At 42.6% G+C, this 14,691-nt stretch overlaps 1 protein-coding gene across 1 annotated transcript; it reads right to left on the bottom strand.

Annotated features, from left to right (window-relative positions):
* Window positions 1–6,916: 6,916 nt before the first annotated feature.
* LOC119628941 (craniofacial development protein 2-like) lies at window positions 6,917–8,043 on the bottom strand. The gene is made up of 2 exons (XM_062670283.1): window positions 7,006–8,043; window positions 6,917–6,958 (listed from the first exon to the last, which is right to left on the bottom strand). Exons 1-2 carry the CDS (start codon window positions 8,041–8,043, stop codon window positions 6,917–6,919), a joined length of 1,080 nt encoding a protein of 359 aa, XP_062526267.1.
* Window positions 8,044–14,691: the final 6,648 nt, after the last annotated feature.

The raw sequence follows: 14,691 nt of genomic DNA, 5'->3' as shown, positions 1-14,691 counted from the left end.
GTAATTAAAATACGAGTATGTACACACGGAAATTATTTTGTCATTCAAAAATAAAAGAAGAGACTTGACAAAGGTAGCGGGGCCCGGTGACGGTGACGGCTGCGACGAGCCTCTCACACTTTACTGGGCACTCGTAATTAACCTTTGCCTTTTTGAATCACAATGTTTTGAATTAATAATTTTAGAAATGTTTTTATGGAGAGAGTGTATGTATGTATCTTTCATCACTAGGCCCATGTATGTATGGTCACTTCGGAACCCGCAAACATAGTATCATTCAACTACATCAACGAGTCTTTGCCTCAATACCAAAATATCTCATTCTGGAATTACACAATAATTCCGTAATAGTAAATGTAAACATTAATTTGGGTAAAACGATTTAGTGGAGTGTTTGTTGCCAGATTACAAGAGCCGGCCACAAAATAATTGACACTAAACTATTCAATCCTGTGTTGGTCGCACATCGAAGTGTAAATCTGAGTTGCCAGGAATTACATTTTATCGTATCCTATACGACTTAGGACATGGTAGTCGCTGCCGTTGTACTATAAGATCAATAAGGAAGCACACCACAAGTGTCTTCACTGCTGGTAGGACCTCTTGGGAGTCCGCACGGGTAGGTACCACCACCCCGCCTATTTGCGCCGTGAAGCAGTAATGCGTTTCGGTTCGAAGGGTGGGGTAGCCGTTGTAACTATACTGAGACCTTAGAACTTATATCTCGAGGTGGGTGGCGCGTTTACGTTGTAGTTGTCTATGGGCTCCAGTAACCACTTAACATCAGGTGGGCTGTGAGCTCGTCCACACATCTAAGCAATAAAAAAAAAAAAAAAACCATATTTTGGATTATTTTGCAGGGCGGCTTTACTTTATGAATTTCACTACATGATCTGGGTGGCATTACGTCGCCTCGACTAACCGGACCGTCTAACCGGAGTGAGGCCGGAGGTGTGGATGAATGTGAGCGACGTCCCGGAGCGGCTGCTGCTACACCTGGAACATTCCGCCAACTAACATGTATCTCTATCGCTCTATTTATATTTCAACTTTACGTGTCCAGAAGAATACTTTAGTGGATGTAGTGTGATTACTATCATGTGTATTCGTTAATTAATTCAGCTCACCGCAGTTAGGTAGCAGTCGGCTTCATTTAAATTACGAGTCGCTTAGCTACTCGCTTTGATCAGGTGCTTAGAATGAACTGTTAGTACTCCGGCATACGATTTACAAAACAGATGCGTCGCCTCACTCATTACATGCATATTTTTCGTCCTCTTACTTATTATACTATATACTAACAAAAATCACTTATTTGAAAATTTGAATTTGACATTGGAGTTTATGCCTTAAGCATTAATTTCGTTTAAAAACCGACAATATGATGGACAGTAACATTGAGTGTTGATAAAAAAGCCTTATCTTTTCCATTCAAAAAGAATAATAGACATTGTCAATACAATTTATGTATTCAATATTCACCACTTAGGGTTTATTTTGGTAAAATATCTTCTTAATTTTGGAACGAAGTTCCTTATCGCGCGTTGTAAAAGGGGGCTAGACGGAAAAAATTCTTACGAAAAGTTGTCACGACACTTTTTAGATCCGTCATTCTGACCAATCAACGTGTAGGCGCTTATCGCGTGACATTGCTCGTATCCGATTGGTCCGCGTAATGAGTACAGTTTCTCGAGATAGCGTTTCAACAATAGTAATTTAGTTCATAGTATTGTTTTTTCTTCTTCATAATGCCGTAATTTATTATTATAACTTTAAAAAAAAATTACAATTCCTTCACTAATTAATCGAAAGGAACTTCGTTCCATCCGGGTGTCCCTTGACACCTCTGAAGTTTTTCTTTTATTTCACAACATATCTTATCAGTGCAAAAAAAAATCCATTAAAATGGCTGCGTTTTAGTAAATTAACTAAGGATTGTATTTTCAATGCAAGTCACACTAAGAGGTGTAACATATTCCAGCGGCGCATCGGAGCTAGTGTGCATTTTTTTTTATTTAACGCTTGACGAATTTAAAATTAATTTCGACAAAGATTACGAAAAATAAGTACATAGTTAGGGGATGAACCAGTGTATCAGACTTGACTGGTCTTAGTGTATAACTCCAGCATTATTCCGTTTCATGTCATAGGCTAATTGATAATGTTAAAATGTTTAATAGTCACCAAAATAGCATCCAAGTATGTATATCGGTGCAGCTAGTACAAGCCGGATAAAAACGAAGGGACTACAAACGAGCGGATGATGTGAAATTAAGCGAGATCACGTTTAGAAGCATGTCCGCGATTTGTCTGTCGGCTCACGGCTATAGGTCGGCGTGTCGGGGCCGCGGTATGCTGATCTCAGCGGTTTTTATAGCGGGAGGGCATCAGTCGAAGGGCATCGCGACAAGCCCGCCATCCATCACTCGGAGATGGCCGTTTTTTTGGGAATATTCGTCAAGGTTGATGTAGTGGTCCTTCAGTTTTAAGTATGGGCAATCCACTTACATACTTGAATCGACCTTTTTATTAAGTGAAAATTAATTCAGTCTTTTTAGCGAAATTAATGTTTACAGTTGGAAAGTGAATTTAATTTATACCGATTTTATAAACTAAACAATACCTCTATGCCACGGTAGTTTTGACTATTTTTCACGATTGTACACTGTTGGATGGGTACCAGATCTTCCTTTTTAAACAACTTTTTATTAGAAATATCGGCTTATATACATATTTAATGAGCCTTTGAACATGTTTTTCATATATACATTGAATGAAATCACGCAACCAACTATACAATCAACAATAAAATTAATTAAAGTAATTCTGATTTTAAAACAAACCTTAAAACCTTGAAAATAAAAAAATAAACAACAAAATTACGCTTTTAACAGTTAATCTTAAATCGCTCTAGAATGAATTTAACGACATTTAATAATTATTTTGTACTTTTAAGTTTCCATAATTACAAAAGCGCGTTTTACCAGGCGCAATATTTTTTTAAATTTTTTTCATGACATTGATGTACGTATGTACACAATTACAATATGCATTACCAAACTAGTAACAAGTTCTTTCACTCAAAAATTCTGTTTTTATTTTCCTACATTGAAATTGATGAAGTTACGTGATAATGTGGACCGATAATCGGTTATAGTATCAGATCATTATGATGACGACGTAAAGTGAAGCGTTTCTACTATTCGAGGTGCCTAAGGGGGTAGCTAAGAAATGTCTATAAACCAAAAATATTGATATTCATGTCGCGGCTCTAATCTATAAATTGTTGATTGATAGAGCCGCGAAACGCTGAGCTACGATCGATATCGTACGAAGACCTCACAACTACAAGGTCGTATGTAGAGTAAAGGCGTCAGTCGGGGCGCACATCAAGAGATCCACTTGTTTTATACTCGTAGTGCTGCCGACGCGTTCCTGCCTTTATTTACTAAACATCTGCCTCATGCTAGGGCTACCTCATGTGAGACTCGTGTGAATTGAAATAGAGACTGGTTAATGTATTGAACCTGGGAATCACGTTTCAAAATTTTACATTGAACAAATTTCAATCTTATTCAAATCTGTTATTTTTAATACTATTACTATACCTTTTGAAATGGTTGACTTCTTCAAATCTTTAGAAAGCTGTGTTATTGCTGACCAAAATAATGTTAATTTTTGTACTTATTACATTTTTTGGTAGATAAATATTTTATTGGGATACATCTGTACCTTTCTGTATCTTTTCTTTACGTTAAACTGTGTTAAATTTAGAGCATTAAAAGTATGGTAAAGAAGATAGCGGTTACAATAACGCTGACGGTACGGTGTCGGCTACCCTCAGCTACTCCCCGAGCCGCTCTACAAGATAAACAAACGATCGCTCTCTATAATCTTCTGAATACTGCCAACTTTAAAATCGTAAATCAATATCACCAACCTATTACAAGCAGATTAGATTTCAAGAAAAAAAGATTTTTAGATGATTACGTCGTAATCATAAAATGGGCCGACCTTACCACTGTGCGGCCACGACTCTATGCATAATGTAGAGACCTCTACCTTACCATGCTTTGTATTCTTTACGCGGAACAATGTAGCGGTCGTTACGACCGACCCTGCGGGTGAATAAACCTAGCAATAAATACTGATATATTCTGATGCTGTTACACTTTTAAAATTTGCTAGATTCAGGACTCTATTTTTAAGGTGAAAGTTTTATGGTAGAGTTTTAGTAAAGATTTACCCATTCTTCTTTATAGTATGATGTTCAATGTATCATTTTCCTTCTTTCTACATGCCTTTTCTAATGTACGAAGCAATAAACTTGTTAAACAAAGCACACAACAAATACAAAACAGACACAAGAGGCCATAATAACCATGTACACTTAAGGGAGGAATTTTCTCGTTACTAAGTGAGTAGTACGTTCCCGCTCACTTCTGTTGATGACGTCAGCGGTAGAAGTATCCACCAACTTGGTATGCACCATTATTAAGTATTACACAGTACAAATAAGTTACGCACAATAAGGGAGCGCCATGGAGCCACAAGTCCTCCACACTCGTAATGTCGCACAACAATGTTCTCACGCTCTCCACGTCCACGAGACAAGCAATCATTTACTTAAGCGGATCATTGGTATGCATGAAACTAGCGCCGGGTACGAATAGTTCAATAAACAAAAGTAACGAGAACCGAGCGCTGTGTGTCCTGACACCTTCGCTAACTGATACTTGCATGTCAGCTTTCATATAAACAGAGTGCGTGTGTGTGCGCGTGTGTGCGCGTGTGTGCGTCCACCACACATAAGAACCACATAACAAACAGTGTTTTGGGCGAAACTACGCTGGTCTGGTACAATTCACTGTGTACTTGTTACATGTTATGTTACTTGCCTAAGATTTTATTTGTTTTAGACTCGGCTAACACTGACAACGGGACTTCAGTTTCAACCAGCGGGTTCAATACGATCGCAATGACAGCTGTCGCAATTCGAAATTTCACCAAAGATTAATCGTATGAGAAGCCGAGTCCTGGACTATCATCATCATCATCATTTCAGCCTATCGCCGTCCACTGCTGAACATAGGCCTCTCCAATAGATTTCCAGTGCGACCGGTCCATTGCCACCTGCATCCAACGAGACCCAGCACTTTTTACTAGGTCGTCGGTCCATCTAGTAGGTGGCCGTCCCACACTGCGCTTGCCAGTACGTGGTCGCCACTCCAGGATCTTTCTGCCCCATCGACCGTCCTCTCTTCATGCTATGTGGCCGGCCCATTGCCACTTCAGTTCACTAATTCTACGGGCTATGTCAGCAACCTTCGTTCTTCTACGGATCTCCTCATTTCGGATTCGATCACGTAGAGAAATGCCGAGCATAGCCCTCTCCATAGCTCGCTGCGCGACTTTGAGCCTTCTAAAAAGATCCCTAGTGAAGCACCACGTCTCCGAGCCGTAAGTCATCACTGGTAACACACATTGGTTGTACACCTTTGTCTTAAGGCACTGAGGTATTTTGGACGAGAAGACGTTGTGCAGTTTACCGAACGCTGCCCAGCCGAGTTGGATCCGTCTACTGACCTCTCTCTCAAAGTTGGACCTACCTAATCGGACTGCCTGTCCTAGGTATATATATTCGTCAACAACTTCAAGAGTAGAGCTCCCAACAGTAACTATGGTGGGTGCAACATGGACATTGTACATGATTTTTGTTTTGTCCATGTTCATTTTAAGACCCACTTGTTGAGAAACCCTACTGAGGTCACCGAGCATACGCCCTAAATCTTCCAGCGACTCTGCCATGACCACGATGTCATCGGCAAACCGAAGATGAGTGATGTATTCGCCGTTAATATTGATGCCAAGTCCTTGCCATTCCAGAAGCTTGAAGGAATCCTCCAGAGCAGTGATAAACAGTTTCGGAGATATCACATCTCCCTGTCTCACTCCTCTCTTTACAGGGATTTCCTTCGTGCAATGCTCCTGTACTCGGACTGACATGGTGGCGTTATTATACAAACACTTCAATACTTCGATGTACCGGTGGTCAATACGGCACCGCTGGAGAGATCTAAGGACCGCCCATGTTTCGACGGAATCAAAGGCTTTCTCATAGTCCACAAACGCTAAGCATAATGGCCGATTGTACTCTTCGGTCTTCTGTACAATCTGCCGCAACGTATGTATGTGGTCTATGGCACTGTAGCCTTTTCGGAAACCGGCTTGTTCGGTAGGCTGGAAGTCATCAAACCTGCGTTCGAGACGCTTCGTGATAACTCTCGAGAACAGCTTGTAGACATGGCTCAGCAGTGCTATGGGCCTATAGTTCTTCAATAAGGTTTTGTCACCTTTTTTGAAGAACAGGATCACAACACCCCTGTTCCATGCCTGTGGCGGTTTTCCATCGAGCAAAGAGGAATTGAAGAGCTTCTGAAGGACTTTCAGTACCGGCGTCCCGCCCGCTTTCAGAAGCTCCGTAGTAATTCCATCCTCGCCCGGTGCCTTGTTATTCTTAAGCTGTTTGAGAGCCATCCTAATCTCGTACAGGCTGATGTCCGGGATGTCTTCGGTGTAGTGTCGGGTTAGCTTGGCTCTAGGGTCTGCAGCTAAACCTTGCGGTTCAGCTGAGACCGAGGTAAACAGCTGCCCGTAGAACCTCTCTATCTCCCGCAAGACCTCTGACTTATTCGACGTTACACGTCCATCTTCGGTCTTCAGCTTCGTCAGCTGGCTTTGCCCAATAGAAGCGTCTCTTGCGAACACTTTAGAGCCTTGGTTTCGCTCAATCGTCTCTTTGATACGCTGAGTATTAAAGGAGCGTAGGTCGTGTCGCAAGGACTTCATGATATGTCTATTGAGTTGCCTATATGACTCAGCGTCCTCCGAAGTTTGGAGCGTCATTAAACGTCGACTAGCCATGAGGTTTCGGGTGCGGTCGGATAGTTTCTGAGGTCTATTCTTACAGTGGGTTTTGAAAAATTTGGACCCTACCGTACGGACAGTCTCTACCAGCCTGCTGTTTACATCGTCCACTGATGTGCAGCTGTTTAGCCATTCGAAGCGATTAGCCAATTCGAGTTGAAAGCTCTCGGGGTTTTGGATTTGTGCATTCGACGGTCGAAGCGTTGACTTCATCAGACGCGATCTTTCCAGTCTGACATTGATATTCAACATGCCTCTGACGATTCGGTGATCACTTCCTGTTTTAACACTGTTGATCACAGAGACATCGTTGAATATCTGTCTGTTGGTGCTCATGATGAAGTCAATTTCATTTCTTGTTACACCGTCGGGACTCAACCAGGTCCATTTCCGTTGTGGCGGCTTCTTGAAGAAAGAATTCATCATAAAGAGTCCTTCCTTCTCCATAAAGTCCGCCAGCATCTGTCCTCTGGGATTCCGCTGCCCAAATCCAAATGGCCCCACTTTCAACTCATCATCGCCTCTACGGCCCAGTTTTGCATTGAAATCTCCCATAACAACGGTAAAATGTGATTGGGAGTCACGTATGGCCCTACTAATGTCCTCATACGTAGCTTCCACTTCATCGTCTGGATGTGACGTCGATGGGGCGTATACCTGTACAATCTTCAGCGAATACCGCTTTGAGATTTTGAGGACAAGGTATACTACCCTACTCGACACACTTTCGATGGCCACAATGTTGTTTATGAGAGATTTGTGGACGATAAACCCAACACCACCTTGGGACTTCTGTTCTCCCTCCCGGTAGTAGAACAAGTGGCCAGACTGTAAGGTTTTCGTATCCTCCCCCTCTCTTCGGATCTCCGATAAACCAATAACGTCCCAGCGCAACTTGTTCATTTCTTCTTCCAGCTCTATTAGCTTCTCGTCCAACCTCAAAGTGCGCACGTTGTATGTCACCAGGGCCAGTTGTCGTTGTGAAGGGGGGTGATAGCCGGATCTCTGCCGGGGATTCTTAGCACCCCTTGCCCCGCCGTTACCATGGCCGCTACCGTAACCAGGAATAGCGGGGCCGCCGGGGACTAGGGGCCTGGTTCTGCGGTGTGCAATCATTTTGGAGGTTTATTAGCCTACTGGTACCACGCTGGCTAGACGGGTTGGTACAGGGTTTAATTTCGAGTTTTCCTTCTCTCACACTAGTAAATATTGTGTGTTATGCTTTCCCTTTTGTCGCCTCTTACGACTCCCCTGGGATGGTAATGGGGGTGGTGACAAAAGTATTCTAATGCCGTCACCACACGGCAATGCCGTCACCACACGGCAACTGGACTAGCCTGGTGTTAAATAGTTACCCGAGTCCATGGACATCAGTACTGTGAACATTTCCATCCATCTTGATTCAATATTACTACGCAGCGCCTGCCTCATCCTTCAAACGAAACTAAATGATTACTCGCGACATAAATAAACAGCTCGTTGATACCGATCCAGTAATTAGTAAGCTTCGCTAATTATTTCAAGTTTTAAGGAAAGCTACTATAAACTAAGCACAATTTCATGTTAGCACAAAGTTAGTATCCCGGTTCAAAATTAATTAAAAGTTTTGTGTTGTCTGAGAATCTGTAGTGCTGAGAGATTTGAAAACAGAAACTGTATTATGTATATTGTAGTTAATACCCGGTGCTCAGTGCTCGGCGCTCAGGGCGTGGTGAGGTTTTTTATGATTGGTGGCTCGGAGGCCTTTCCAGTTACACCATTTTATCAGGACAGGTGGGTGAGTGGGCGGTAGGTAGGTTAACGTCAAACTCTGCCGAGTTCGACGAGTACGGTTACCGGAGACCCTTAGCCTGCTCGTAGTGTTAGAGCTAAAGGCGTTTAAAGTAAGAGCTATTGGATCTGATTCAATAAAGTAAGAGCCGTGTAAGTAGTAACTGATAAAGTTAGAGCTATTGGATCAGCTATTAGAGCTATTGGATCAAGGACGTGTCTAGGGCGTCGACGGTGACTGACTCCTGAGTGATCAGGTTTCGGGGAGTAGTCAGCGACGACAACAGTAAGGCAATTATCATGACGCATAAGCCTTATCGAAGTACCGTTCCGACGCTGACTTCATGTGGCGTGGCAACGTCACGCTCAGACCGCTCGTATTTTGGATTTGAAACATCACACTTTTGGGCTACGACAGTATGGGTTAACTGACGAGTTGACATTCCACGCCAAAGGAATATGGGATTCCTTCACCAATTCAAATTCGGACATATTATTCCGGTCCCGCTTGCTCAGTTTACTAGAAATAAAACAGTAGGATATCTTAGGATGATCTTATTTAATTTAATAAAAAGTTGCGATCCGCAAAATGATAATGAGTAATAACGTTTTAAAATATTTAAAACTGAGGAGATTAAACACACTTGAAATGTGGTAGTAAAGGCATTGATTACGATAGCAATAAGATGCGCATCGGTTTATGTGTGTGGTCCTAATAAAAATTCAGAAGTAATTTTATAATGAAGTGAACAATGAAATGTCCGGAACGCGTCCAGAGCAATAATGACTTAGGTGAGGGTTGCAAGCGTAATGGCAGGGTGCACTCTGTGGTCCGGGGGCTATTAATGGTCCGGCCGGGCCGCAGCGGGCGACGGGCAAGCTCGTTCGTTCAACTGGTCGCGCGCTTTTATTTTTACTATAACTAGAGGTCCCGCAGTAGTCGAAATTCGACTATAATTAATTGGAATTGTAAGTTTGTACACTATTATGATTGTATTTTTAAACGGTTTTATATACTTCTATAATCACAAATTTCGCCAAGGCTACACTAAAAAAATATTAATAAAGACAAACAATATTTAATCTATTCTCAATTTGACCACTCAATTTGACAATAAATAGTATGGATGCGTGTGTGCATCAAATACATGGTATGTAGTGTCTACCCCATGATCTGCAAGCGGAGTAAAATGTCCCTTCGGAACAAGGTGACACTTTACAAAACTTGCATAAGGCCCGTCATGACTTAAGCGAGTCTGGTGTTCGCTCACGCGGTCCGCACACCCATAGACACCCTCCAATCTCTACAATCCCGCTTTTGCAGGTTAGCCGTCGGAGCTCCGTGGTTCGTGAGGAACGTTGACCTACACGACGACCTGGGCCTCGAATCTATCCAGAAATACATGAAGTCAGCGTCGGAACGGTACTTCGATAAGGATATGCGTCATGATAATCGCCTTATCGTTGCCGCCGCTGACTACTCTCCGAATCCTGATCACGCAGGAGCCAGTCACCGTCGACGCCCTAGACACGTCCTTACGGATCCATCAGATCCAATAACCTTTGCATTAGACGCCTTCAGCTCTAACACTAGGAGCAGGCTTAGGGACCCCGGTAACCGTAGTCGGCGAACTCGACAAAGAGTTCGCCGTGCAACCTAACCCATGAATCAGCTCGCTGAGTTTCTCGCCGGATCTTCTCAGCGGGTCGCGATTCCGATCCGGTAGTAGATTCACTCGCGAAGCAGCTGCTCTTGAGCTGTTAGGTCTCCTTCGGAGGCGCTCGGGTAGCTGTTAGCAAATCCCACCCCTCCTGGCTGAGCCTTTGCTCGCCCACCTGTCCTGGTGAAATTGGAAAGGCCTCCGGGCCACCAGTAATTCTTCAATCATAAAAAAAAGGTATGTAGTGTGTGTAATATTTTCTTTATTGATTTAATGTATCTTTAATGCATTATTTAAAAAAAATATTAGCATTGTGCACTTCGTCTCTATATTCTCTATAAGTGTGGAAAATTTCGTACTCCCCCGTCCTCGCAATTTTCGTGAAAAGGGATGATACAAAGTTTTTGCTTCACGTATTAATATATAGATTTACGAGCTACGTAAACCGATTTAATAATATATATTCCAAATAAATTTCAATTTGGAATAATTTAAAATTGTATTATCATTTTTTTTAATTCCTGACAGTTGTCGCTCGTCGAACCGCTTGTTTCGGTGCATGTGGTCCCCGGGCCTCTCTGTTCTTGTGTAGTTTAGCAGACGAAATAACATTTGAAACAGGGATTTGCTGGTTGTTGTTGTTGCATTTTGTGATCTCGGCTTTCAAATAAACCCTAAAAAAAATTGTCCATAAAGAGATCCAGATAGACATAAGCGTATTCCTGTGTCCTATGCTTCTTTATTTGTTTGGTGATAAGCCTAATGAGATTTCATAAAGCATTATAAATAGATATAATTATCAAAAGTTAGACAGATATGCCGATAAATACATCGCTAGCTCGTGGTTTCATACAGTAAGTCTAAAACCCAGTTTCGAACCAGCGATCTTCCGCATGAGAAGCACGCGCCCGGGGCCGCACGGCACCGCTCGAGCTTCAGACGCGGCCAGAATGAGCACGCAGGGCCACTGGAAGTACCTACACTCTCTGATCGGAGAAGCGATCGCCATCAGTTCATACATTAGATATTCAAGGCGCGTCCGAACCCTCCAATGAATGCCAATAATAGGCCGATACACGCAGCTGCCTCGTCTTGACCCACTTCCACGTTGTGCTCGACGACATCGCGAACTACGATTTATTATATTTGATACAAAAGAATGAGCTGAGAAAAGAGCGCGCAAGAAATGTAATACGTTCGTCACGAGAACTTATATTATTTGTTTTCATTTTCCTTATGTTTAATATATACCTACAGTATGTATATAATATTTTAGTAAAATAAAGTTTTTTGAAAGAAATTCTGTAAATCGTATTCGTAAATTGTTTTCGCTAAGCACGTTTTGATTAGCAAAATCAAAGTCACCCAAGTAGGGCTGAGAAGTTGCCTCAGTCTACAAATTTAATGCTGCGCAGATTTCACCCAGGGTCCGGCCCCTGTGCGAATGCATTTCTGACGGGCCAAGACCGCACGGAATATGTCATTTGGGGTAGTCCTGAACTTTCGATGAATGTTGTGAATTTTGTGTTGGAAGGATCGCATCGTTTTTGCAGTCGAACCTTAGTGAGCGACGGTAAGAGGGAAATAGAAAACACTTTAATACATTGGTGGCATAACGAATAGTCAGTCCACATGGGACGGCTCCACATAGTTTTGCCGTGAATATATCATGCGTTCCAGTTCGAAGGGTGGGGTAGCCATTATGTTATATGTTTTGCTGTTTGTTTGCCCTCGTAGTCATGTATAAATTCAGCTTGTCACTTTCGACCGTCGTGGCTACGATGCTCGGCAATGGCAAGTCCTAGAAGGTGATGTTCTACTTCTGCGAGTCCACATCTTGCAGTAGGAGGCGACGGAACGAGAGAGGGAGAGCTCTTCTTCCGAGGCGGGTATCGGAGGAGGGCATTCGTCCATTTCCGGCCACTGTGATGAGGCAGTCTCCTCCCGGTGATGGTCACAGGCGGCCTGAGGGTGTCCATGAGAGGAGGGGAACCATGGAACGGCGCGTCTACGTTGCCGTCGTCCCTGTCGAAAAAAGAAGGGTACTTATGTGGGTGCGTGGTAATCAGAACCATAAATAGTTACGAATAATAATTCATAATAAAATGAATAAGTGAATTTTTATAACTCGATGCTATTTCTTCAGATTGATCATTCCATACGTAGCAGTACTCACGTCACCTCTACGAGCTGTAATGGCTACATAACACTTAACTGAACCGAAAATATGAACACCCACTTTAATGATTTCCTGAAACAATATGCCTGTTCGATTCTGATTTAAGGATTCATAAGAAATCTGTTATTATTATTGATCGAGAGGGATCGGAAGTCGGTCGGTTATCAATGGCTTCGGTATTGTTCGAGCGATAAGGCCGACACGCCGGCTCGCAATCTGCCGCCGTACGTATGCTGTCTTCGTAAAGTGTCGACTTAACGGTCGCCGCGGTGTCTACTCCGCGCTGAACCCGCGCTAACGACTGTCACACAGCGCATCCATACAAGTACGGCAGCTTCCTAATCATTGTATTCATTCTCTCCACTCCCGAGATAGAAGCAGTATGCAAAATGCAGAAGGACAAATACAGTTCTATAGGTATCACCGTTCTTTTAACCTATTTTTACCGTGAAACAATCTATCATTTCAACTTAACGAGCAGGGTAATTCTAACTCCAATAGAACTGAGACTGATTCTGATGGTGAAATGGTATTCTGACTGTGACATCACCGAGCTGAGTCGCGAGCTCGCTCAGGTGGGGTGCACTCGCTCCGATCATCATCTGTAATGTTTGCTAATAATAAAATATCCCTTACAATTGGGAACATCTTAAGACAAAATTCATAGATTGTTTCCATTTTGCACTTTACATATGTACCTATGTACATACATATAAAAAGAGCAGTAATGATTAACTAGATATCGTTTTTGTTTCCTAACATATATTATAATGTGCTATCAAGATCTTGTGTAATAATATTAGAGCATTAAATAGTGTAGCTCGCATCACCGTTACCTCCAAGGCACTGACCAGCTGTACTGTTCAGTCTGAACTAGGTCGGCGGCGGCGAGGCTCACGCGGCGCGACACAGCGCGTAGGCACTCGTATTGACAGTCGCTAATTGCAGCGTCAAGTGCGGGTCGAGACTCTTCCGAGCGACTCGAGGTGGCAGCTGTTAACAACTGCGCAATTCAACTAACAACTTGAATGCAGGTTATTGGGCAATCCTCATTTAAATTCCAAAATAGGAAGTTTCTTTCACATGACGGTTGAACGAGCGAGATGCTAGGACTGGAAACCCTGCCTCTTTCTGACGCAGAACAGTAATGACTTCGAGCTTAAAGCTTGGGATTGGTGTTGCTAAACAAACTAGGGCATCGGCCTCATGTATTGGTTCTGTTGGTGTACCTGTCTCATGACTTTACCATCAATTCGGTATGCAGCTTCACCACCGAGAAAGTTCAGTGAGAAATTCTGGACTCTCTCTTTTTCTATATAGATGCTTGCATTATCAAAAACAGCAGGAGGCACATAAACTATCTTGCGATGTGTGATCGAGTATTCAAGACAAAGTTTGGATTTGCCAACCACCCACAGCATGTAGCACGTGTCACCGTTGTCGGAAACGGACATTGTCATTGTCGCAATTACATTTCGCATTCGCCCAAAATACTTTTAATTGCTCAAAGCGTTTTATAACAAACACAAACCCCATTACGTATTAAGAAAATTTGAATCCTCTTCGTTTTGAATTCGAGAGCCGAACGATTGGTGTGCGGATCTACATCTGGATCAAAGCCAAACTCAATTAAAGTTCCTTCCCGAAGAGTGCAAAAAACATCGACAAATGGAAGTCGCAGTCGTCTCGCTCGACACCAATAACTAATGACTCGAACGTCGGGAGCCGACGGCCGGAGAGGCTCGGAACGACGATATTAAGATCACGACAACAATTGTTGCTTTGTTTTATTAAAATGATTGGTCGGACGAGCAGTGAAATACGTCGGTGAAGAGGGAAGTAACATTTGTTCTCATGAAATTTGGGCGCGCTTATTTTTGTAATGTCATTTAACATAATGAAAATCGAATATTGTTAGCGTTGTCAGATTTATTTAAAGGTTTAAAGAAGGCACCGTCTTACAACCATTTAGCTTACCCTGTATTCTGTAAGACGCGAGAGTCACTTAGAGGTGTTAACTGGTAGAAGATAACACATATTTATTTTCATAGTGCGTAGATACTTGAAGACGCATTAGATGTGCCTCCATCAACATGACAACGAGCGCGCTTACAGCACTTTCTGTATGTATACACAGATATTTTATATATGTAG

The sequence above is a fragment of the Bombyx mori genome, chromosome 9, assembly GCF_030269925.1.
Source record: "Bombyx mori chromosome 9, ASM3026992v2".
Taxonomy (NCBI): Eukaryota; Metazoa; Arthropoda; class Insecta; order Lepidoptera; family Bombycidae; genus Bombyx; species Bombyx mori.
The sequence above is the reverse complement of the archived record's forward strand: the minus strand, read 5'-3'. Positions and strand labels throughout refer to the sequence as shown.